Here is a 22,660-nt window from a genome sequence, read left to right on the forward strand (position 1 = left end):
TTGGTAGTGTTTTACAAACTTTTAAGGATTTAAGTGCAAGTAGGCTTTTGTTGCCAGTATCCAGTATTCCTTCAGTGTCTCATCATTTTATTTTTCCTTCAGGTGTTGAGTTCGAGCTTCAAGACTTAGAGCAATGTCTACAGCATGGAGCATCACTTGCATCCAAGAGGAGCCATGTTTTGGCAGGGCGCCACCTTCTGGACATGCGTTCCACCAACAAGAGACAACAGAAGGTCAACATTTCTGAAGTGCATATTGATACATCAGGGTCTGAGGAAGACAAAAATGAGAACTCTGCTGGAAGAAAGAAGTCCAAGGCAAAATTACACACCTTACTTCAAACTCTCTCTAAAGACTTTGCCTTCCTGAGTGATTATGCTCAATCATTTGACCAGAAGGGAAAGCAGGAAGAGGTGCAGCTTGGAAAGAAAGATGTCAGCCCTCTGGAGTTATGTATTTTGGTGCTTGCTTTGGTTCAGGATGTGTGCCAAAGTGATATTTCTCCAATATTGCCCAGTAGAAGCGTCTCAGCTGATGTGCTCCCCCTGCTTACTCAGCTTCTCTCTGACCTACACAAGGACAATGACCCAAGTCAACATGCTCTCCTTAGAGGCTGGACACAGCAAGAAGTGATCACATTTGAGAGACATCTGATAAGAGCTATATTTGCTCTCTCGGCTGTGCTTAGCCGCAGATCAGACACAGGGGGCTTGGCTTTAGTGGAAATTGGACTCATCCCTACACTCCTTGATGTAGCCAGGTTAGCATTGACAAATGCTAGACTGAATTCACTATACAGAAGTGAAAAAGAAATCACTGCCACCATTGTTAAAGGAGACACCAGTTTCTTGTTGGACATACTCAAAGGTATTCTGCTTTTGTTGGAGGTTGTATTTGATAATCTTCCCTGTAATTTGACATACCTGAACAATGCTCTTAGACTGTTCACAGATTTTAAAGAAGCAAAAGGCTTTGAATTAGTTGAAAGTGTAATCAAGTACTTGGACGAAACAATCAAAGAGAATAGATCAACAAAACAAGTGAGTGCTCCTGCTAAGCATATCCAAGAGCTGTTGTCGTGCCTGGTAAGAGTGATGGATGCACTTAAGAGAGCCAAGGTGGACTACATCCATGCTATTAAATGCCTCAAGAAGAAACACAAGGCATGCATGAGCACGTACCATCGTTATATCCACCACCATCACGACACCCTGGGGGAGGCATGCTCTCTCCAAGAAGAACACCTCTTCCTGCAGAGTGACAGTCAGGGGAGTATAGATGGCCAGCAGTTGGAAGGACAGTTGTCTGATTCTGTAGGAGGATCCATTTGTGCTGCAGCAGCCATAGCCTTGTTTTTGCTCAAACTTTTCAAATCGGTGCAATCTAGGTATTCTTTAACCAACATACTATACTGTATTGACAATTCAGGACTGTGCTGCTGCATTCCTCCTGAGTTTTTGATCAAGCCCATGCTGCAAGGGTTCAGTAAGAAAAGCCAGTCTCTGAGAAACTACACTTTGATTATTCTAGTCAAACTGCTTTTGGAGCAATGTGGTGGAGCCAAAGTTGGTGCTGATAAAATGGATCCATGCAGCGTGTGCACCAAAAATCCCCCTGTGTTTACACCAGCTGATCACACACAGAAGACTATAGAGGAGAAAATAACAGCCTCAGATAGTGCTCTGTCCAGCAGTGAAGTTAGCTTACAGAGTGACAATCAAGATCAACAGAAGCCCAAATGGATGGTGCTCAAAGTTTTCTCTGACCTCATTATGCAGGAAAATGAGACAGTCAGCTCACAGGTTGCAAAGCACTTGTTGAGACTGGGCTATCACAGTGGTGATGAGTTGAAGCATGAGCTGTTCAGATGTGTTTTCCTGCCCCTCCTTCAAAGAATTAAAAGCTCAAAGACAAACGACTTTCCTGAGGTTGTATCACAATATGTGGTGGGTGCTCTACCACACCTTCTTCAAGCCAAACCTACTCAGGAGTTGTTCTTGCTGCAAGATGGAGTTCAGCACCTCTGTAGCCTGGTCTTCAAGGACAATCTGCGTGAGCCAGTTCTGAAAGTATTTGAGGTACTAATTACTGCAGATGTTAAGGAAGCTGAGAAAATGGCAAGTCCAGACTACAGTCCCAGTGGTAAAACCAATACTAGGGTGCTACCATCTTCACTTCAGCAGAGTCCATCAAAGGCGGCCAGTATCCCAAGATATTACTCTGCAGAGTTGGTAATTCCAGCCTTTCTTGAGTTATTGCTTGAATCAGATGATGAAGATATGGATAAAACTGATGAAACAGACTTTGGGTCAAGCAGAAAGTTTGGAGCTTTTATGAAAGACCAGTTGCTTCCAAATGTATTGTCATCTTTGTCTGATATATGGAGCACAGCTGAAAGACTGGTTCAAAACAGTAAACCATTTGAGGACCTTTTCACGAGAAAAGGTGGGCCTGGTGCTGCCTATTGCTTGCTGCTAAAGTTGTTGGAGTTGGTGACAGAAAAAGAGAAACCATTTGAGGAAAACATTGAATTGGATGGCTGCACCCAAGCAGACTCTGTTACTGATACTATAAGCATTGGTTCTGCTACAATTTCTGAATGTTCATATCCAGGCACACCAAGGGAAAGCCTGCAGGTAAGCTTTCACTTAAACTTTTACACTTAACTGAATGGTGTGTGCATGCATGCGTTTGTTTGTTCATTTGTTTGACTCTTGAGATTCAAATTTAACTGTACAAATGTGGCGGACACGTCACAGTAAAGGTAGACATTTTGTTTTAGTTTAAAATAGACTGTTATAGATTTTCAGTCTTCTCTTTAAAGATATCACGCATGAAAAAGAAACAGTTAAAGATATCAAAGGATTTAAATATATTATGATGAATGGTATTTTTTAGGAGGATACCAAAGTGCCTCAGGTTTTACTGACCAAACCAAGTAATGACCCCCACACTGTTCTCAAGCATAAATTACTACTTATAGAAGCTCTGGTCAAAATTTGCCTTCGCTGCTGCGCCAAGGATTCTCTTGGGAAACAGGTAAGTGTACACCTTAAATATTATTTTTATTTGAAGAGTTACTTTATCCTATGTATTAAAGTTCTGGGGCCGTATTCTCAAAACTTTGTAACTTACAACAATTTGTAACTATTTACGTGAATTTGTATCTTAGACTTACACGGTATTCTCAAAACTCTTGTAAGTCGTGGACTTACAAACTCTTGTAACTTTTCACGTAACTTTCCGGAAGTGACGTTTGGTCCATGAATAACCCGCATCGACGTGTTTCACTGCCGTGCTTTGCGGCGATAAAACGCTTATCTAGACATAAAAGTCTCTTGAAATGTATTGAGAATCATTCAAAAAGACGTTTCTTAACATTTTCTTACAAGTTTTCGTCGGAAAATTCACTCATTTTAAATGTGCTTCCTCCGACATGCGAGCTCAGAAATCGGACTTGGCTCCTCTTGTGGGATTCCCCCAGCTGGGATTCCCCAAGTTTGCCGCTAGCAAAAAGCACTTTATTTCATTAAATTTACAATGAAAACGTGTGTGAATATTTCTTACAGTAATTAGCTTATAATAAACACTCACCACATTGTTCAAATTTGATACTTGCTTGGATTTCATGCTATCTTAGGATACCAAAGCCACACAAATAAGTTCACACAATTCCTCTCTATATAAGGCATTCAATTAGATATAAAAGTGTTAATTTTATTTCAATATATAAACTTTGTTATTAAATATGAGTGAGTATTTTTTTTTCTATGATGAAGAGTTAATAAATGATATCTTCATGTTAAGCCACAAATAATCACACAAATTAATTCACACAAATAAGTTGGACCAACTTTTCAAAAATGACATTCAATTTAATATGAACATGTTATTTTAAAATAAAATTGATAACTGTGATCAATTAATGGGTGTTGGTATAAAAGTGAAAATATTCTTCCTGTACACCTTTGTTGTTACCATAAAGAGTGAGTATTTTTTAATGTCAGTATGAAATGCACATTGTACTGGTACAAATGAACATGTACCTACAGGTCGGCTAGTATAAGCAGTAAAAAATTGAAAATAAAGGATTCTGTAAGTAAATAAAAACATGATTATAATAATAAATTTGGTAACTGATTACTCAGTCACATTTTCAATAATTTCAGGTATTTTTTGTTTCATATATTATCTACTAATTTACACTCACTGAAACTTAAAAAATATTCTTTCCTTCTGGATTTTTTCACCAACAGTTGTCATATGAGATGTAAATTCTTTACAAGTGCCTGTGTTCTTGTTTTATTTCACTGCAGCTGAGACTTACAAAACCTTAACAAAGATTCATTTTAGGTGTATTAAATCATTTTGAACCTTGAAATGTGCTTGAATTTAGTTTTTAATCTGGGTGCATGAAGGCAGTAATTCACAGGAAGGGGAGATATTCCTTTTTGGACATTATTTAATTTCTATTTTTTAATGTTTCATCCCCAGTGTCTATAAAATTTAATTTAAATGATATATTACTTCCTCTTTTCTTTGTTATAGAAACTTATGAGTGACTTTACATTGCCCTCATTTGCATTTAAAGAGTCCTTGAAAAGCAACTGAATTAGTCTCAAAATTCTTATAAAATCCTTGAATTTGTTATGTTTATGTATGAACCTTGACATTGCACACTTTAATCATAGAAAGTTACACAAACATCCATGATAACTCACAAACAATTAAAATAAAAAGTGAAAGGTAATGATTATCCCTAAAACTGACTTAAGAAAAAAAGAAAAGAAAAGTTCTGTGACTACAAATTACAAGCCACAGCTGAAATATATTTCATAGCGAATTATAAGATGTTTCTATTTGTTTACTCAAATTAAACAAATCAGTTTCCTGAAAATAGAGGGAAATTCACTGTACAGTGCATGCAATTTTAGTTTCAGCCATAACATGATGATAAGAAATACAAAATACTTCTTTATCCAAAACAAAACCCAAAATAATTCCTAATGAGCGATATATGATGAAAAGAGACATAATCTTGTGTGTGCATGTATGTGTGCATGTATGTGTGAGTGCATCATAAAAGAGAAAATACAGAAAAAAATGATAAGCATTAAAACTTTCAGGTATTATTATTGTTATTCATTATTATTGTAACAAGACTAGATCTAAATATTTGTATTCTTTGAGGAACTTAAATAATGAAATATACTTATTTCTTTGGCAAAAAGTTTTTTTTTTAATTTTAAAATTAATATGGTATATATTGGTTTTACTTTCCCTTATCTTAGAACTGCAGCAAGTAGATGGGACTATGCAGGAATTATATTTTGCAATTGCAGTATGAAATCAATTTAAAAATGAAACAGTAGCAAGAAAACAGCTATAATTGTTAAGATCAAAGTGCAATCTAAGCAAGTGTCAGTTTACTCTAAAGAAGAATTTACTCTGTAACTTTGTAATAAGTACAATGTTATATAAGGAAAGCCATAAGTGGAATACTATCAAAAATGCCAATATGTACAATATTTTACTAACTCACACATTACTAGTAAGTCTTTTTTGGTATTTAAAACAGTTTTAAGTCATTTGTTTTTTCCATCAATGATAATTATCTCATTATTTGAACTGGACCTCCTTCATTTAAATGGATAAACCGAGCCTTTTAAATTAGTTAAAATACTGTTTAAATATCTAAAATCACTCGAAAGTAGATGATAAGTCATTATTATAATCATTGAACCCTGCCAATCCATCATTATTTACAGAACCTACAAAATAAAGTTAATGAAACTTATGTATAGTTTTAAATGCAGCCATCAGCTGATCGAGGTCACCATGACGTGCCGAAAAGGGGGTCAACATTTGCAACTTTTTATCTACACGTTTCTATTCCTTTGGCAGCCTCTCGATACTTTTTGATACATAGTGTGCAGTATATCATTTTAAAGCATTTGAAACGTACTTTTTTTGTGATGTAGAAGGCATATATTTTCTCCACCACATGTATGGAATAGAGCCATAAGAACCTGAGTCAATGAATTGCAGATAAAAATGGCGATTTTCAGACACACCTTCACGACAAAATCTCACAGAAAATTTGTAAATAATATAATGACAGCAAACATTATACATCAGTTAAAAGATAACTTTGTTCCGAACAAAACCCCATCTATTAACCTCGTTTTTTTAGTATAATTTTAATTTATTCACTGACTAAACATGTATCTTCATCCTAAAAAAGTCGGAAGCTTCAGAAACTGAAATTCAACCGTCGTTCGATTGATTAATCTTGACTAACAACTAAAGTGTTTTATATCGCCAAAAAGCTCATTAACTTGGCTTTCTCACAACACTAGTAATTCTCTCACATTTTTTAAAAAGTATCAGTTTTCATTTTAGTTTAAAAATTCGGACACCCTGCCAAACTGCCATGTTGCCATCGCGCGATCGATAGAAACGTATTTTTCTCATCTAAATCGTTAACTTTAGGCAACTAACCTGAAATATCCGAAAGGCTAACCTTTCTCGCTGATAATAAAACATCCAAGGTTAAATAATTTTACTTGCTGTCAAAAATATCCGACAATAAACACGAGCATAAAATTCCCGCAGACAACACTTTCTTCCCGACTTTTCACCAAGTGCGCATGCGTACAACTTTTTGTAGCGACTTACAACAGCTCGGAAGCAGTTGTAAATTTACGTGCATATTTACAAGAGTTTGTAACTTACAAACCTTCGAGAATACCAACTTACGTGAACGATCGGACTTACGTGAAAAGTTACAAGAATTTGTAAGTTACAACCTTTCGAGAATACGGCCCCAGAGAGTTTGTAACTTACAAACCTTCGAGAATACCAACTTACGTGAACGATCGGACTTACGTGAAAAGTTACAAGAATTTGTAAGTTACAACCTTTCGAGAATACGGCCCCTGGGGCCCCTGGGGCCGTATTCTCGAAAGGTTGTAACTTACAAATTCTTGTAACTTTTCACGTAAGTCCGATCGTTCACGTAAGTTGGTATTCTCGAAGGTTTGTAAGTTACAAACTCTTGTAAATATGCACGTAAATTTACAACTCCCTCCCACCTGTTGTAAGTCGCTCCGAAAAGTTGTACGCATGCGCACTTGGTGAAAAGTCGGGGAGAAAGTGTTGTCTGCGGGAATTTTATGCTCGTGTTTATTGTCGGATATTTTTGACAGCAAGTAAAATTATTTAACCTTGGATGTATTATTATCAGCGAGAAAGGTTAGCCTTTCGGATATTTCAGGTTAGTTGCCTAAAGTTAACGATTTAGATGAGAATAATACGTTTCTGTCGATCGCGCAATGGCAACATGGCAGTTTGGTAGGGTGTCCGAATTTTTAAATTAAAACGAAAACTTGTATTTTTTAAAGGAAGTGGAAGAACTATTAGTGCTGTGAGAAAGCCAAGTTAATGAGCTTTTTGGCGATATAAGGCACTTCAGTTGTTACTCAAGATTAATAAATTGAGCCGCGGTTGAATTTCAGATTTTGAATGTTCGACTTTTTTTTAGGGTGAAGATACATGTTTAGTCAGTGAATTAATTAAAATTATATCAAAGCACCAAGTTTAATTGATGGGGTTTTGTTCGGAAAATAGTTATCTTTCAACTGATGTATAATGTTTGCTGTCATTATATTATTTACAAAAATTCTGTGAGATTTTGTCGTGAAGGTGCGTCTAAAAATCGCCATTTTTATCGGCAATTCATTGACTCGGGTTCTTATGCCTCTATTCCATACATATGGTGAAGAAAATATATGTCTTCTACATCACAAAAAAGTACATTTCAAATGGTTTAAAATGATATACTGCACACTATGTATCAAAAAGTATCGAGAGGCTGCCAAAGGAATAGAAACGTGTAGAAAAAAAGTTGCAAATGTTGACCCCCTTTCCGGCGACGTGGTGACCTCGATCAGCTGATGACTGCATTTAAAACTATGTATAAGTTTCATTAACTTTATTTTGTAGGTTTTGTAAATAATAATGTATTGGCAGCATTCAGTGATGATTATAATGACTTATCATCTACTTTCGAATGATTTTTATATTTTAACAGTATTTTAACTAATTTAAAAGGCTCGGTTTATCCATTTAAACAAAGGAGATCCAATTCAAATAATGAGGTTATCATCATTAATGGAAAAAACGAATGACTTAAAACTATTTTAAATACCCAAAAAGACTTACTAGTAATGTGTGAGTTAGTAAAAGATTTTACATATTGGCATTTTTGATAGTATTCCACTTATAACTTTCCTTGCATAACACTGTAATTATTAAAAAGTTGCAGAAGAAAATTCCAGTTTAGAATAAAATGACACTTGCTAAGGTTATACTTTTAAATTGAAAATGACAATTGTAGCTGTTTTCTTGCTTCTATTTCATTTTGAAATTGATTCTATATTGCAAAATAAATTCCCTGCATTAATTTAGTACCATGAACTTGCTGCAGTACTAGGCAAAATAAAACCAGAAAACAACTTAATTAAATCTTTAACCAAAGGAATCACTGTAAATATTCATTATTAACCTTCGATTTTCCTCATGAAATAAAAATTTTCAGTCTTGTTGCAATAATAATGAATGTAAAATGATTTATTTATTTCATCACAATAAGAATAATAATAACGTTAAGTTTAAATGCTTATTATTTTGAAAAAAGGCATGCTGGAACATTTCTCTTTTATGATGCCTGTGCACACACTCACACATACATGCACACACAAACAAGATTGTGTCTCTTTCCATCATATATATTGCTTATTAGGAATTATTTTGGGTTTTGTTTTGGATAAAGAATTAATTTGCATTTCTTATAACATTTGTTATGGCTAAAACTAAAATTGCATGTACTGTATAGTGAATTTCATTCTATTTTCAGGTAAGTACTAACTGAATTATTCAATTTGAGTAAACAAATAAAAACATCTTATAATTATGCTTTGAAATGTATTTCAGCTGTGGCTTATAATTATTAGTCACAGAACAAGTTGGTTTTAGGGATAATTACCACCTTTCACTTTATATTTCATTTTTTATGAGTGATCATGGATGTTTGTATAACTTTCTATGATTAAAGTGTGCAAAGTCAAGATTCATACAGGAACCCTAAGGACAAATTCAAGGATTTTATAATAATTTTGAGACTTTAATTCAATTGCTTTTCACAGACTCAAATGAGGGCAATGTAAAGTCACTCATAAGTGTCTATAACAAAGAAAAAAAAACAAGAAATATATCATTTAAATTATTTTTTACACACTGGTGATGGCACATTAAAAAAAAAAATAGAAATTATGTCCAAAAAGGGTTATCTCCCTTCCTGTGAATTACTGCCTTCATGCATCCATGTTAAAAATTATGTAAGATCAAATTCTAACACTTTTCAAGGATAAAAATGATTGAATACACCTAAAATGACATAATTTTGGGTGTACACAGCAACAGAGTCATGTGTCATTAATGTATACTGTGTCACTAACAAACATTTATATACACACACTACTTAAATCTTTGTCAAGATTTTGTAAGTCTCAGCTGCAGTGAAATAAAACAAATTATTTATTATTATTATTATTATCATGTTTTTATTTATTTACAAAATCCTTTATTTTCATTTTTTTACTTCTTATACTAGCCAACCTGTAGGTGCATGTTCATTTGTACCAGTACAATGTGCATTTCATACTGACATGAAAAAGAAAATACTCACTCTTTATGGTAACAACAAAGGTGTACTGAAAAAATATTTGCTCTTTTATACCAACACCCATTAATTTATCACAGTTATCAATTTTATTTAAAAATAACATGTTCATATTAAATTGAATGTCATTTTTGAAAAGTTGGTCCAACTTATTTGTGTGATTTAATTTGTGTGATTATTTGTAGCTTAACATGAAGATATCATTTATTAACTCTTCATCATAAAAAGAACAAATATACTCACTCATATTTAATAACAAAGTTTATATATTGAAATAAAATTTACACTTTTATATTAATTGAATACCATATATGGAGAGGAATTGTGTGAACTTATTTGTATGGCTTTGGTATCCTAAGACAGTATGAAATCCAAGCAAGTATCAAATTTGAACAATGTGGTGAGTGTTTATTATAAGCTACTTAATGTAGCAAATATTCACACACGTTTTCATTGTAAATTTAATGAAATAAAGCGCTTTTTGCTAGCGGCAAACTTGGGGAATCCCAGCTGGGGAATCCCACAAGAGGAGCCAAGTCCGATTTCTGAGCTCGCATGTCGGAGGAAGCACATTCAAAATGAGTGGATTTTCCGACGAAAACTTGTAAGAAAATGTTGGAAAACGTCTTTCTGAATGGTTCTCAATACATTTCAAGAGACTTTTATGTGTAGATAAGGATTTTATCGACGCAAAGCACGGCAGTGGAATACGTCGATGTGGGTTACTCATGGACCAAACGTCACTTCCGGAAAGTTACGTGAAAAGTTACAAGAGTTTGTAAGTCCGAGACTTACAAGAGTTTTGAGAATACCGTGTAAGTCAAAGTTACAAATTCACGTAAATAGTTACAAATTGTTGTAAGTTACAAAGTTTTGAGAATACGGCCCCTGGTCATTTCCCAGGATGATATTGCTATTTACCAATATTATATATGCACCTTCTTTCACTTTGTAGCTGTGTGGGTGCATGTCTGCATTCATGCATGCACAGGTTGGTAAAAACGACACACTTATTCTCTTAATTATCTTTCAGAGTCTGACAGAAACTGAACTATCAGAGAAAGTATACTGCATTTTGAATGATAATTTCCCAACAAATGCCAGTCATGTCATAGCATTATGTGATACTTTGCTAAACTGTGCTGTTGCCTCTGAAAAGATGAAGGATCCTTTGGCCTCTAGCAGTCTGGCACTCATGGTGAGAATATTATTTATTTATGGACATTTTTGCCTATATGAAGAATATGTTTGTTATACATGTGAACCTGCAGATTAGTTCATTCACAAATTTTTTTATGACATTCTTCAATTTTGATATCATTTATGATCTTTTCTTAAAAAAGACATTTTTAGGTGCATATTAAATTTGAATCTAAAAATACAGATTTTTTTGTAAGTATCTTATATAGAGTGTGTAATGGGGCATAATGATTGTGATTTATCCTAATTTTGCAGCATTTGAAAGAGGATGATTTCCTAGAGGGAGAAGAAGACTTGCTGGAGCTGAGTGACCTGGGAAGTGGACGCGACAGTGAGCCTGGGAGCAATGAGGCAGGCTATGAGGCAGACGAGGAGTACACCACAGATGCCAGTGACTTGTTGAAAGGTAAACTAGATATGATTATTTCACAAATCTGAATATTTTAGTTGTTTTTGAAAAATTATCATGGTAAGTCTCCTTTTAGTCATTGTTGATTAATTTATGAAGCCAGTTAGGATTGGAAAATTTAGATTATCATCCACACAAACTGTTTTACAGTGCTATTTATATACTTCAACACCTATCACAGAATTTCTATGAATGCAGCTTTCCTGGACATACTTATGAGAAATAACCCCAATTACTACATGTAACACAGTGATTTACAGCAACTTACAAACATCTCCCAAGTTAGAAATCTATAAGAAATGCTGATAATTTACTTCAACTTTTTGGAAATATTCTATATTACAGCTAACAGGTCTAGTTATAAAAGAATGCAGTCTATGCCTCCCAGTGTGAACAAGCACCAGGTGATCTTCCCACAAGTTGTGACAGTTACCATGAGGCTGCTCTCCTCACACTGCCTCCATGATGTACCAGTAGTGAACTGTGTGGCACAGAAAGTTATTGCTCTGGTGAAAGATGCACCAGCCAATGTACAGTCACTCTATAACCAGGTAATCTTTAAGCAGGCTAGGCTTAGTAGGGGATAAAATACACACAATGGTCAGGTGTGTGATTTAATATTTGAATTTACTTTTGCCTGTTAGAGATGAGCTGACTGACTGAACCTATTCCCCATTATACGCTTCTGCTTGTCTATGAAGGCTGGTGTTTGACTTCTGTACTAAGATGATTAGAATATATTCTTTAAATATATTTTTTTTCTGTAAATAAAGCAATAGAAGATGTAAAAAAATGTTTACTTAGTTCATTTTAAACATTTTCAAATTGTCAGGATTTCATGTGCAAGTTTTGGTTTCTAAGTTTGTGATTGAAAGGGGGCCTTTCCTGATGCTGATGCTGTTTGTACTATGTTACTTTCAGGGGTTGCTAAGTGTTCTTTTGAATGGATTTCATGGGGTTCTGACGAAGTCTGTCAAGGAATGGAGAGGTAATTTTTTTTTCATTTTGAAATAATGCTGAATCAGAATGATTTAGTAAAGTTAACCATTTTGACTTTATGAGACATTTATCTGTTATCTTTGGAATATGAATGTACGAATATGTGTTTTATTTTTAGTGGCACAAGAATTTGTTTTAGAGTTGTGTTTCTACTTGGCAAGACACTCCATTTCTTCTGAGGAGCTGCAGATATGCTTAAGGATGATTAATGAACCTGATCCACCTTTGGTAAGATAAAACTGACCATAAATTAAAATGGTTGAATATAAGATATATCATCTGATTCAGTCTTTGAAAATACAGTGTACTTCACTGTAAATATCATAGTATTTATTAATGCAGTACTACATTAGAATTTGTTGCCATAAGTGTACTTCTGTTAAAGATAAAAAGGGTATGTTTTAATTATCCCTTTTTTTATTTGATTTCACAATCATTACGGATCCCTTTCCTCAGGATGCATTGTTGACTCTTCTCAACAAACTGACCGAGAGTATAGAAATCCAGCCAACGTATTGTCTACAGTTTCCAAATACCAAGCCCGACTCGTCACATGTATTGGAAGAAACAGTCTCCCTGGCAGCTCAAGGTTTTTATCAGAGTGTACAGAGATCCATAAGCTTGTTTGCCTCGACCAGGAACTCCTCGGCAAGTTCCTTACAGGAAGACAGTCTTTTACGGAGCATTTCATTGGATGAAAAAGAGGAGAAGAAAAAGAAACCATCTTTGTTTTCAGGAAGCAGTTTATTTAACAGAGTGACTGAAAGCCTGGGTATCAGTGATACTGTATCTCTGAGCTGTGATGCTCCTGTTGAGATAGAGTTCAAGGATAAAGTCACCTGGAAGGAAGGGTTCAGTACATCTTTGTGGCTCCGCCTGGTGAGAGGAGGACAGGATGAAATCTCCTATAACAAAGCAAAGAAGGCGAGAAAGAGGGGCAAGTCTGTAATGTTCACAGAGAGCAGTGAAGAAAATTCAGGTAATTATGGTTGTATATTTATTTTAAGAACTTCATGATAACTTTGAAAAATTTGGGATAGGGATGATAGAACTTAACTGAATTTTTGCAGCACAGGCATTTTCTAAATCTAGCCCATAGCATTTATTGAAATGTAGGTTTTATATCCAGAAGAAATTGTAATGAAGTTCCTCTATTCCAGTGTCTGAAGCCAATAAGAATGGTGGGTCCATGACCAAGGGAAGTAATGGTGCCAAGTATTTTGATAATAAAGGCAAACTGACAAGGAAGAACTCTTCACAGAGGCTCCTGACTGATAGCTACTTGCATGTGTTGTCTGTTGGCTGCAATGAGAAGACAGCTGATGTGATATTTGAGGTCTGGATAGATCCCTCCACTGGTATAATTGTGTTTAGGTGGGTACTATTATATTGTAAAAAAAACATAAGCATCTTATTTTAGTCTAAGAGTTACATGTAATTCATAAGTTATTTTTAAGTTAATTTGTTCTTCATTTTCTTTAGCTTAAGTAGCTGTGGTATAAATGCAATTGCGTGATTCTAGAAATTAAGTGACATAAGAACAGTTGGATCTTGTTATTTTAGAAGAATATGTATGTAATATATATACAGAAAATACATTGAATACTTAGTACATATATGAAATATCTTCATGGCAAATTATTAAATACTATTTGCTATTGATTTCAGAATAACCCAGCAGAGAGAAGTGTTGACAGATGTGCAGTTGGCTGGTGCTCTCTCCTCCAATAGATGGCAGCACGTATCACTGATGTACTCTGAGCCTATTGAGCTTTCTTCCAAAGCTCTGCGTGGAGTGGTAAGTTTCTGGGATTTTTTTACCATAATCATCTTTTCAGTTGAATGTTTATCACTGAGAAGATTTTTTGGAATTTTTTTTCATTGCTACTTGCCTTGTCAAGGATTGCCTTCTAAAAGTGTTTTAATTTGTCCAAAATATTCAATGCACTGCAATTTGTTGTTAATTTTATATGATATCAAGCAATTGTATTTATGAATGCCTTTTGTCTGTATTTTATAGCTATTTTTAAAAATGTGTAGTTTTTCTTCAAAGAAGATAAAATGCTTCCTAACATGAGCTTTCTTTTTATGTAAGCCCTGTAAAAAGGTCTATAAGCATTAGTTTCATCTTTACTTCAGGTTAGAGTGATGGTGGATGGAGGGGAAGTTAGAGAGAAGGAACTTGAGTACACACTCATCCAGAAAAGACCCAGTAAAACATTTGCCAAATTGTGGCTGGGTCACTCCAAAACAGTGGCAGATCTCTCAGGTTCTGCTGGTTCTTGGCTGATGGGCAATTTGATGATCTTCAGAGGTAGGGGCTAATTTTTATGTACAGACACAGATGTGTCTGTACATATAGCCGTCATCTGCGTCTGTCGTCGTCGCCGTCGTCGTCGCCGTGCACTTTTACCGATAACACAATAAGTGGAAAACTGTTTTTCATTTCAGCTTGAAACTTACAGAATTGATAAATATTTATAATATGCAGGTCAAGTTCGAAAATCAGCATGATCGGGTCACTTTTAGGGAAGTTATGCTGTTTTTTCACTTTTTTCAGCATAAATGCAACACCGATAACACGATAAGTGAAAAACCGTTTTACCTTTTGGCTTGAAACTTACAAAACTGATGAATATTCATAATACGCAGGTCAAGTTCGAAAATCAGCATGATCGGGCCATATTTGTGGAAGTTATGCTATTTTTATGTACAGACACAGATGTGTCTGTACATATAGCCATCATCTGCGTCTGTCGTCGCCGTCGTCGCTGTCGTCGCCGTCGTCGCCGTCGTCGCCGTCGCCGTGCACTTTTACCGATAACACGATAAGTGGAAAACCATTTTGCCTTTTGATTTGAAACTTGCAGAACTGATGAATATTCATAATACGCAGGTCAAGTTCGAAAATCAGCATGATCGGGTCACTCTTAGGGAATTTATGCTGTTTTTTCACTTTTTTCAACATATATGCAGCACCGATAACACGATAAGTGGAAAACCATTGTACCTTTTGACTTGAAACTTACAGAACTGATGAATATTCATAATATGCAGGTCAAGTTCGAAAATCGGCATGATTGGACCATTTTTAGGGAATTTATGCTGTTTTTTCACTTTTTCAGCATATATGCAGCACTGATAACACAGTAAGTGGAAAACCATTTTACCTTTTGGCTTGAAACTTACAGAACTGATGAAAATTCTTAATACGCAGGTCAAGTTCAAAAATCAGCATGATTGGGCCATTTTTAGGGAATTTATGCTGTTTTTTCACTTTTCAATATAAATGCAACACTGATAACACAATATAAGAAAAACGGATCGGCGAATTGGCATTATATTCACAGGAGTGGTCAATCTTACTAAAATGCAGGTTGAGTTCGAAAATCAGCATAATCGGGCCATTATTTTAGAAGTTATACTGTTTTTTCACATTTCCTCAGATTCAATTATTAGGCATGTTAACAGTCTCATTATTGAACTAATTAGATGCGTAAAAGTGTTTGTTTGATATTTCCTGCATCTTTATAACATTGTTAGTTGATTATGTAAAAAAACATGGTAAACTTGTTATCATGTATTGTGTAATAAAGTGTCAAAAATGGAAATAAACTCATATCATTGCAGTTTGTCAGATTCAATCATCCACTATGTTCAGAATCTCAGAATGGAGGAAATTGGACATTTAACACTGTTCTATTGATACTTTTCCCATCTCATCAATTTTCTTAGTTGGTCATATAAAAATGGCAGTAAAATGTTTATTTTGTTTTATGTTAAAAAAGTGTTAAAAATGGAAATAAACCCATTTCAGGACAGTGCTGTCTTGTTTACATTTTGGCATTTTCAAGATGTGACTTTGAAGTTCCATGGGCCTGAAGACCTTTGCTTGTCATGTTTTCTGAATGTCCATGTTACTAATATTTTATTAATAACATTTGATGGTTATTATGCTATTAAACATTATGTAACGTTGCATCAAAATTTGAAGAAACCCCTATTTAGGGCACTGCTCCTATGATGACCATTTAAGGGAAAACATGTCACTTGCTGTTCTCAAACTTACAAGAAAGAAACATGGGTCTAACATACAGCCTCAGTAGGCAATGCAGTCTGTTTGGTAAATTTTTCTGGCAATTTAACAGTTTTTTGTGAAAATTTAATTTTTCACTTATTGACATTTTCAAGGTGCGACTTAGAACCTCCACGGGCTTGAAGACCCTTGCTAGTCACATTTTCTGAAAATCCATGACACGTATATTTTATCATTTAAAATTGATGGTCATTATGCTGTTAAGCATTATGTAATGTTGCATCAAAATAGAAGAAAACACAATATTTGGTGCTGCTGCCATGATGACCATTATGGGAAAACGGTGTTACTTATTACTGTCAAACTTTCAAAAAAGAAACACAGGACTAAAATGCAGCCCGAGTTGGAAAAGCAGTCTAATTGGCTTCTTTTTCTGGAAGTTATACACTTAGTGAAATATTCATTATCTTTTTGGCATATTCATTGTGGGACTCAGAGCTCCCATGGACATGAAGCCTAATGGTAATCAAATTTTCTACATGTCCATGCTATTTATAGACAATAATCAAAAATTGGTGATAATTATTCTATAATTTATTATGTAATGTTACATCAAAATTGACAATAATCTTTTTGCACTGCTACTGCAAACATTATGAAAAGAAAACTGTGTTACTTATTATTATATGTAACTTATAAGTACGATTTTTAGGATTGGCATGCAGTTCAAATTAGAAAGCCAGGTCAATTGGGTCATCATTTTTATTAAATTTATGCATTTTTTGTGAAATTTTCATTTTTCTCATTCTGGCACTTTCTAATTGAAAACTTGAACTCTGATGGGCCTGGAGCCTTATGCTTTTACTTTCATCAGCGTTACCTGTTGTGCATAATTAAAATTTTATGTTGACTGTGCAGTTAAACATAATGTATTATTGCATCAGAATTGGGCAGTCTCCTGTTTTTGTGCATTATTGTTTTCTGCTTTTCTTAAGGTGTGACTTATGGGCCTGAAGACCTTTGATAGACAAATTTGTGTGGTCAGTCTGTTAATTCCCCTTGGGTATTCACAAGGCTAATTTCAGTGCTATAAACTCATTTACCTAATTAAGTAGCCATTAATTGAAATTTCATAAAGCACACTTGTTGATATTTCCCTGTTAAGCTCTCTGCTAGATAACATAGTGTCCATAATAAGGAAGCAGTGAATAACAGCTTCATTAGAATTATATTTTTGTTGTTTCTATTTAATTTTTTCTCCAACACTGGCATTTTTAAGATGTGATTTTTAACTCCCATCCACCTGAGGCTGTGCACATTTTCAGTATTTCCACAGAAGCAGTTGTATTGTTTTTATGTCTTTAAACATTATGTAATATTATTTTGTGCACTGTCATCATTTTTCAAATATTGAGACTTTCATCGTGCGACACTGGTCTCTCATGGACCTGAAACTGTAATCTTATTGAAGGGGTGGATTGAGACCATCTTCTGGGTCTTCGGAAGACAGTCAAGTTATTAAGTTTATATTGACTGGTATCTATTTTTTTTCTGTTGGAAGACCATCAAATTGGAGGATGGATCAACAAAGATACTTTGGAATACTGTCAGAAAATATCTCGGGGTCCGCTCCTGTTATTGACCATGTTACCTGTTGTGCATGATTAAAATTCAGTGTTGACTGGCAGTGCTATTATAAGCATTATTTATTATTGCATCAAAATTGACAAAATGACCTTTTTTGCATCTTTATTTTCTGTTTTTTGTCTGTACATTTGACAGCTTTGCTGCCTTGTTTCATTTTTTTCAGCATAAATGCAAACTGATAACACGATAAGTGAAAAACCGTTTTACTTTTTGGCTTGATACTTACAGAACCAATGAATATTTATAATACGCAGGTCAAGTTTGAAAATCAGCATGATCGGGCCATTTTTGTGGAAGTTATGCTATTTTTTCATTTTTTTTCAGCATAAATGCAACACCGATAACACGATAAGTGAAAAACCATTTCACCTTATGGCTTGAAACTTACAGAACTGATGAATATTCTTAATACGCAGGTCAAGTTCGAAAATAAGCATGATCGGGCCATATTTGTGGAAGTTATGCTATTTTTTCATTTTTTCAGCATAAATGCAACAACGATAACATGATAAGTGAAAAAATCCTTTTACTTTTTGGCTTATAAGTTACTGAAATGATGAATATTCATAATACACAGGTCAAGTTCGAAAATCAGCCTGATCGGGCCATTTTTATGGAAGTTATGCTGTTTTTTCACTATTTCAGCATATGTGCAACACCGATAACACATTTCAAGGAAAATCAATTGTCTTGAAATTCATAGGGGTGATCAGATTTACTAAAATACAGATTAGGTTCGAAAATAAGCTTGATCGGTTCAGATTTGGTGAAATTGTGCCTTTTTTTGTATATAAGTCTTTTTTCCTCGGATTTAATTATTAGGCATGTTAACAATCTCATTTGTGAACTAATTAGTAATGTAAAGGTGTTCTTTTGACATTTTCTGCATCTTAGCAATATTGTTAGTTGATTATATAAAAATGATGGTAAACCTGTTATTGTGCATTGTGTAATAAAGTGTCAAAATGGAAATAAACTCATATCTTTACAGTTTGTCAGATTCAATCATTCACCATGTTCAGAATCTCAGAATGGAACAAATTAGACATTTAATATTGTTCTATTGATATTTTTCCTATGTCAACAACTTTCTTAGTTGATCATTTAAAAACAACAGTAAATTGATTATTTTGATATATGTAAAAAAGTGTTGAAAGTGGAAAGAAATTCATTTCAGTAACAGTTATCTCTTGTGTACATTTTGGCATTTTGAAGTTGTGGCTCTGAACTTCCATGGCCCTGAAGACCTTTCCATATTAAATTTTCTGAATATCCATGATACTTTTATTTTATTATTAAAATTGATGGTCTTTATGCTGTTAAGCATTATGTAATATTGCATCAAAATTGAAGACAACCCCATTTTAGACAATGCCTCCATAGTGACCAGTAAAGGAAAACCAAGTCACTCACTCTTCTCAAACTTACAGAAATGTAGCATAGCACTAAATTATAGCTTCAGTTGAAAAACCTGTTATATCGGTTAACTTTCTTGGAAATTATATAGTTTTTTGTTACAATTAAAATTTCCACATATGGACATTTTCAAGGTGTGACTTAGTCTTTGAACTTCCATTGGCTTGAATACCATTGCTAGTCACATCTTTTGAATAGCTATGATACATTTACTTTATTATTAAAAATTGATGGCCATTGTGCTGTTAAGCATTATGTTAAATTGCATAAAAGATGAAAAAAAAACCTTTTTTGGACATCGCTTCTGGGATGACCATTAAGGAAAAACCATTTTACTTATGATATTCTAACTTACTGAAAAGTTTCATAGGACTGAAGTGTAGCTTGTGTTGGAAATCAGTGTGATTGTTTTCTGTTTTGGAAGCAATGCAGCTCTATAGAGTGCTATATGGGGCTACTGTTTATGAATGGTGGTAATTGTCCCTTGGGATAATCACTAGCTAAATTCAGAGCTATAAAATTACTTGCCTAATTGATTTTCAAGTGCCCATTAAATAAGATTACATAAAGCACACGTTAAGATTTCCCATTCAAGTCCTATAGGTTAAGCTCTCTTAACTGTGTCACATAATTAGGAATTGGTGATAATTATGCAGGTAAATGTTGTTTAATATTGCAAATAAGTTTACAAAAGAAAAAAAATTGTGTAATGCCAACATTAATGCTATAGATGAATAACAGTGCCTTATTATCCTCAAACACATTGGGATTATTCATATCATGTTAATACAGCAAGATTAAAAGTTTGAATAGCAGCTTTAATGGAATTTTTTGTTGTTGTTGTTGTGTTTTCTTTTTAATTTTTTTCTAAACACTGGCATTTTCAACTCCCATCCACCTGAAGCTCTTCAGATATTCTGTATTTCCACATAAGCAGTTGCATAGGTTTTTATGTCTTTAAACAATATTTTATTTTATGCACTGTCAACATTTTTCAAATATTGGGATTTTCATTATGTGAATTTGAACTCTCATGGTCCAGAAACTGTTATCTTATTGCTGGGGTGGATTGAGGCCGTCTTCTGGGTCTTTCAGATGACAGTCAGATTTTAAAGTTTACATTGACTGGTATCAATTTTTTTTCTGTTGGAAAACCATCAAAAGTGGAGGATGGATCAACAAAGATACTTTGGAATACTGTCAGAAAATATCTCTGGATCTGCTCCTGTTATTGACCATGTTACCTGTTGTGCATGATTAAAATTCAGTATTGTTTGACAGTGCTATTATAAGCATTATTTATTATTGCATCAAAATTGACAAAATGACCCATTTTGCATCTTTATTTTCTGTTTTTTGTCTGTACATTTGACAGCTTTGCTGCCTTGTTTCTTAGTTTAAGCAGTTCCTCAATTGTGGTGTTTAGTGTAATAAGCCTATTAATATAGAGTAAAATATTATATTTTTTAATTTGGATATGCAGTTTTTTTTTTCGCACATTTTCCGTGCAAAGAAAAAGAGAATTCATCATGAAGAAAACCTCTCCATCTTTTGTTAAATGGAAAAAGTCGTCTTATATAGTACTTTAAGTCTCAGACAAAATTTTCAATTTACCTATTTTGATAGACTACAGATACCAGTTCAGTGGTGAAAAGTTCCTCCATCTCTTTGCTCTCCATACAAAGTTGACCTTTATTTCTTCATTGGATACTAACATTATACATCTCACCCAGGTACTGTGATCACCCCAGGACTTGCCTTCCATCTGTTTGGCCTGGGTCCAGACTGCTGTAGTGTTAGCCAGTGTGACTCTTCAGAACAGGAGGCTATCTACATGTACCATATCAATCCTCAGTCTTTGGACACCGCTGGTATCAATCAGGAGGTCCTCATAGGCAACAGGAGTGAAGATCTGCAACCTCTAAGGGTAACATGTTCACACACATACATACACACATACACACTAACTCACATGGATGTTTTCTAAGTATTAGTATTACATCCTATTATATCAGTCTGTTTTCAGTATAGCCAATTCAAATTAATTTCTAACATGTCATAAATAGCATCCTGACCAGGCATCCAAGTTAGCAAATTTTTGGCATTAATTTTATCATTTTTCTCCAAAACAGCTGACAAAATTTACCATGAAACAGTATTGTGTATTTATACTCTTGCTTTTTAGGAAAACCTGCTCATGGTCTACATACCAAAAAACCCACAACAGGTCAACATGTATGACCCCTGTGGTCCAAAAGATGGCAAAACCCTGACACGGCTAGCCATGTCCCTGTCCACAGCACAGAAGGCCAGCAGTGAGAAGATCTTGAGGCAGCCTCTGCAGGTGAAACCAATCAAGGGGCAGTCCAGTGTGATCCCTCTCATGCATCGCGGCATAGAAATCACCGTTGATGAGATAGGAGGAGTTGGAGTTTTCCTGTTTTTGTTTGCAAAGGTAAAATGTGATTTTGAGACCTTTTTTTCAGAGCATGAGAAGAGAGGTGTTATTTGAAATAGTTTGGAATATGTGCCAAGATGGCGATCATGCTATAAACTTTTTTAATGTCATTTTATGATTTTTATGGAGTGAAAAGGGGTGAACAGATATTTGTAAAAACTTGGAATGTGTGCCAGATAATGTTCAAACTATTCATCATATACACAGCTAAATATTTAATGTAGGGGTTTGTGATTGTGCCATCAGTTAAATTCTTCTGTGAATTTATATACAGTTTACTTTTTAATTTTTTGATCTCACAACCTACTGTAGACAACCAGTGAATAATTATAAATCTATGTTATAGGTGGTGGAAAACTCCACAGAGCAGGAGCAAGCAAGTGCTCTCCGCCTGTTGTTCAGTCTACTGAGACACAGTAAGAAACATGCCCAAGACTTTAAGGAAATGTCAGGATACTCCCTGCTGGCCAAGGTCATGTCCACTGATAAGTTCATCAACAGCTTTCAGGTCTTGAAGGTATAGTGTATTAATAATACCGATATTGTAGGAAAATAGGATAATAATATTAATGTATTCTACTAATTTTTTTTAAGTGTCATTCATTTAAGGTATGGCAGTTGGATCCTTTTTGTTTGATAAAACCAGCTTTGAGTATGTTCTATGTTTGTGAAGTTAAGTGAGTATATTACAAGCTTTTAGTATGTAACAGATTTATTGTGTTTCAATATATTCACAAAATTATGATCAGTTGC

The 22,660-nt window shown here is 34.5% G+C and overlaps 1 protein-coding gene across 3 annotated transcripts in view; it reads left to right on the forward strand.

Annotated features, from left to right (window-relative positions):
- The window catches only part of LOC106167585 (lysosomal-trafficking regulator-like), a 47,867-nt gene that overhangs the window by 5,974 nt on the left and 19,233 nt on the right, over positions 1-22,660 (forward strand). For all 3 annotated transcript variants that reach the window (XM_087006788.1, XM_087006789.1, XM_087006790.1), the window contains 14 exons: positions 103-2,636; positions 2,899-3,039; positions 10,776-10,940; positions 11,198-11,348; positions 11,697-11,902; positions 12,273-12,339; positions 12,469-12,578; positions 12,807-13,329; positions 13,511-13,724; positions 14,019-14,148; positions 14,490-14,664; positions 21,183-21,376; positions 21,635-21,904; positions 22,254-22,424. In XM_087006788.1, coding sequence (XP_086862914.1) covers positions 103-2,636; positions 2,899-3,039; positions 10,776-10,940; positions 11,198-11,348; positions 11,697-11,902; positions 12,273-12,339; positions 12,469-12,578; positions 12,807-13,329; positions 13,511-13,724; positions 14,019-14,148; positions 14,490-14,664; positions 21,183-21,376; positions 21,635-21,904; positions 22,254-22,424 — 5,051 coding nt within the window. The remainder of the gene's footprint in view (positions 1-102; positions 2,637-2,898; positions 3,040-10,775; positions 10,941-11,197; positions 11,349-11,696; positions 11,903-12,272; positions 12,340-12,468; positions 12,579-12,806; positions 13,330-13,510; positions 13,725-14,018; positions 14,149-14,489; positions 14,665-21,182; positions 21,377-21,634; positions 21,905-22,253; positions 22,425-22,660) is intronic.

Source organism: Lingula anatina, chromosome 2 (assembly GCF_051362555.1).
Source record: "Lingula anatina isolate TDL-2025a chromosome 2, LinAna3.0, whole genome shotgun sequence".
NCBI classification, from domain to species: domain Eukaryota; kingdom Metazoa; phylum Brachiopoda; class Lingulata; order Lingulida; family Lingulidae; genus Lingula; species Lingula anatina.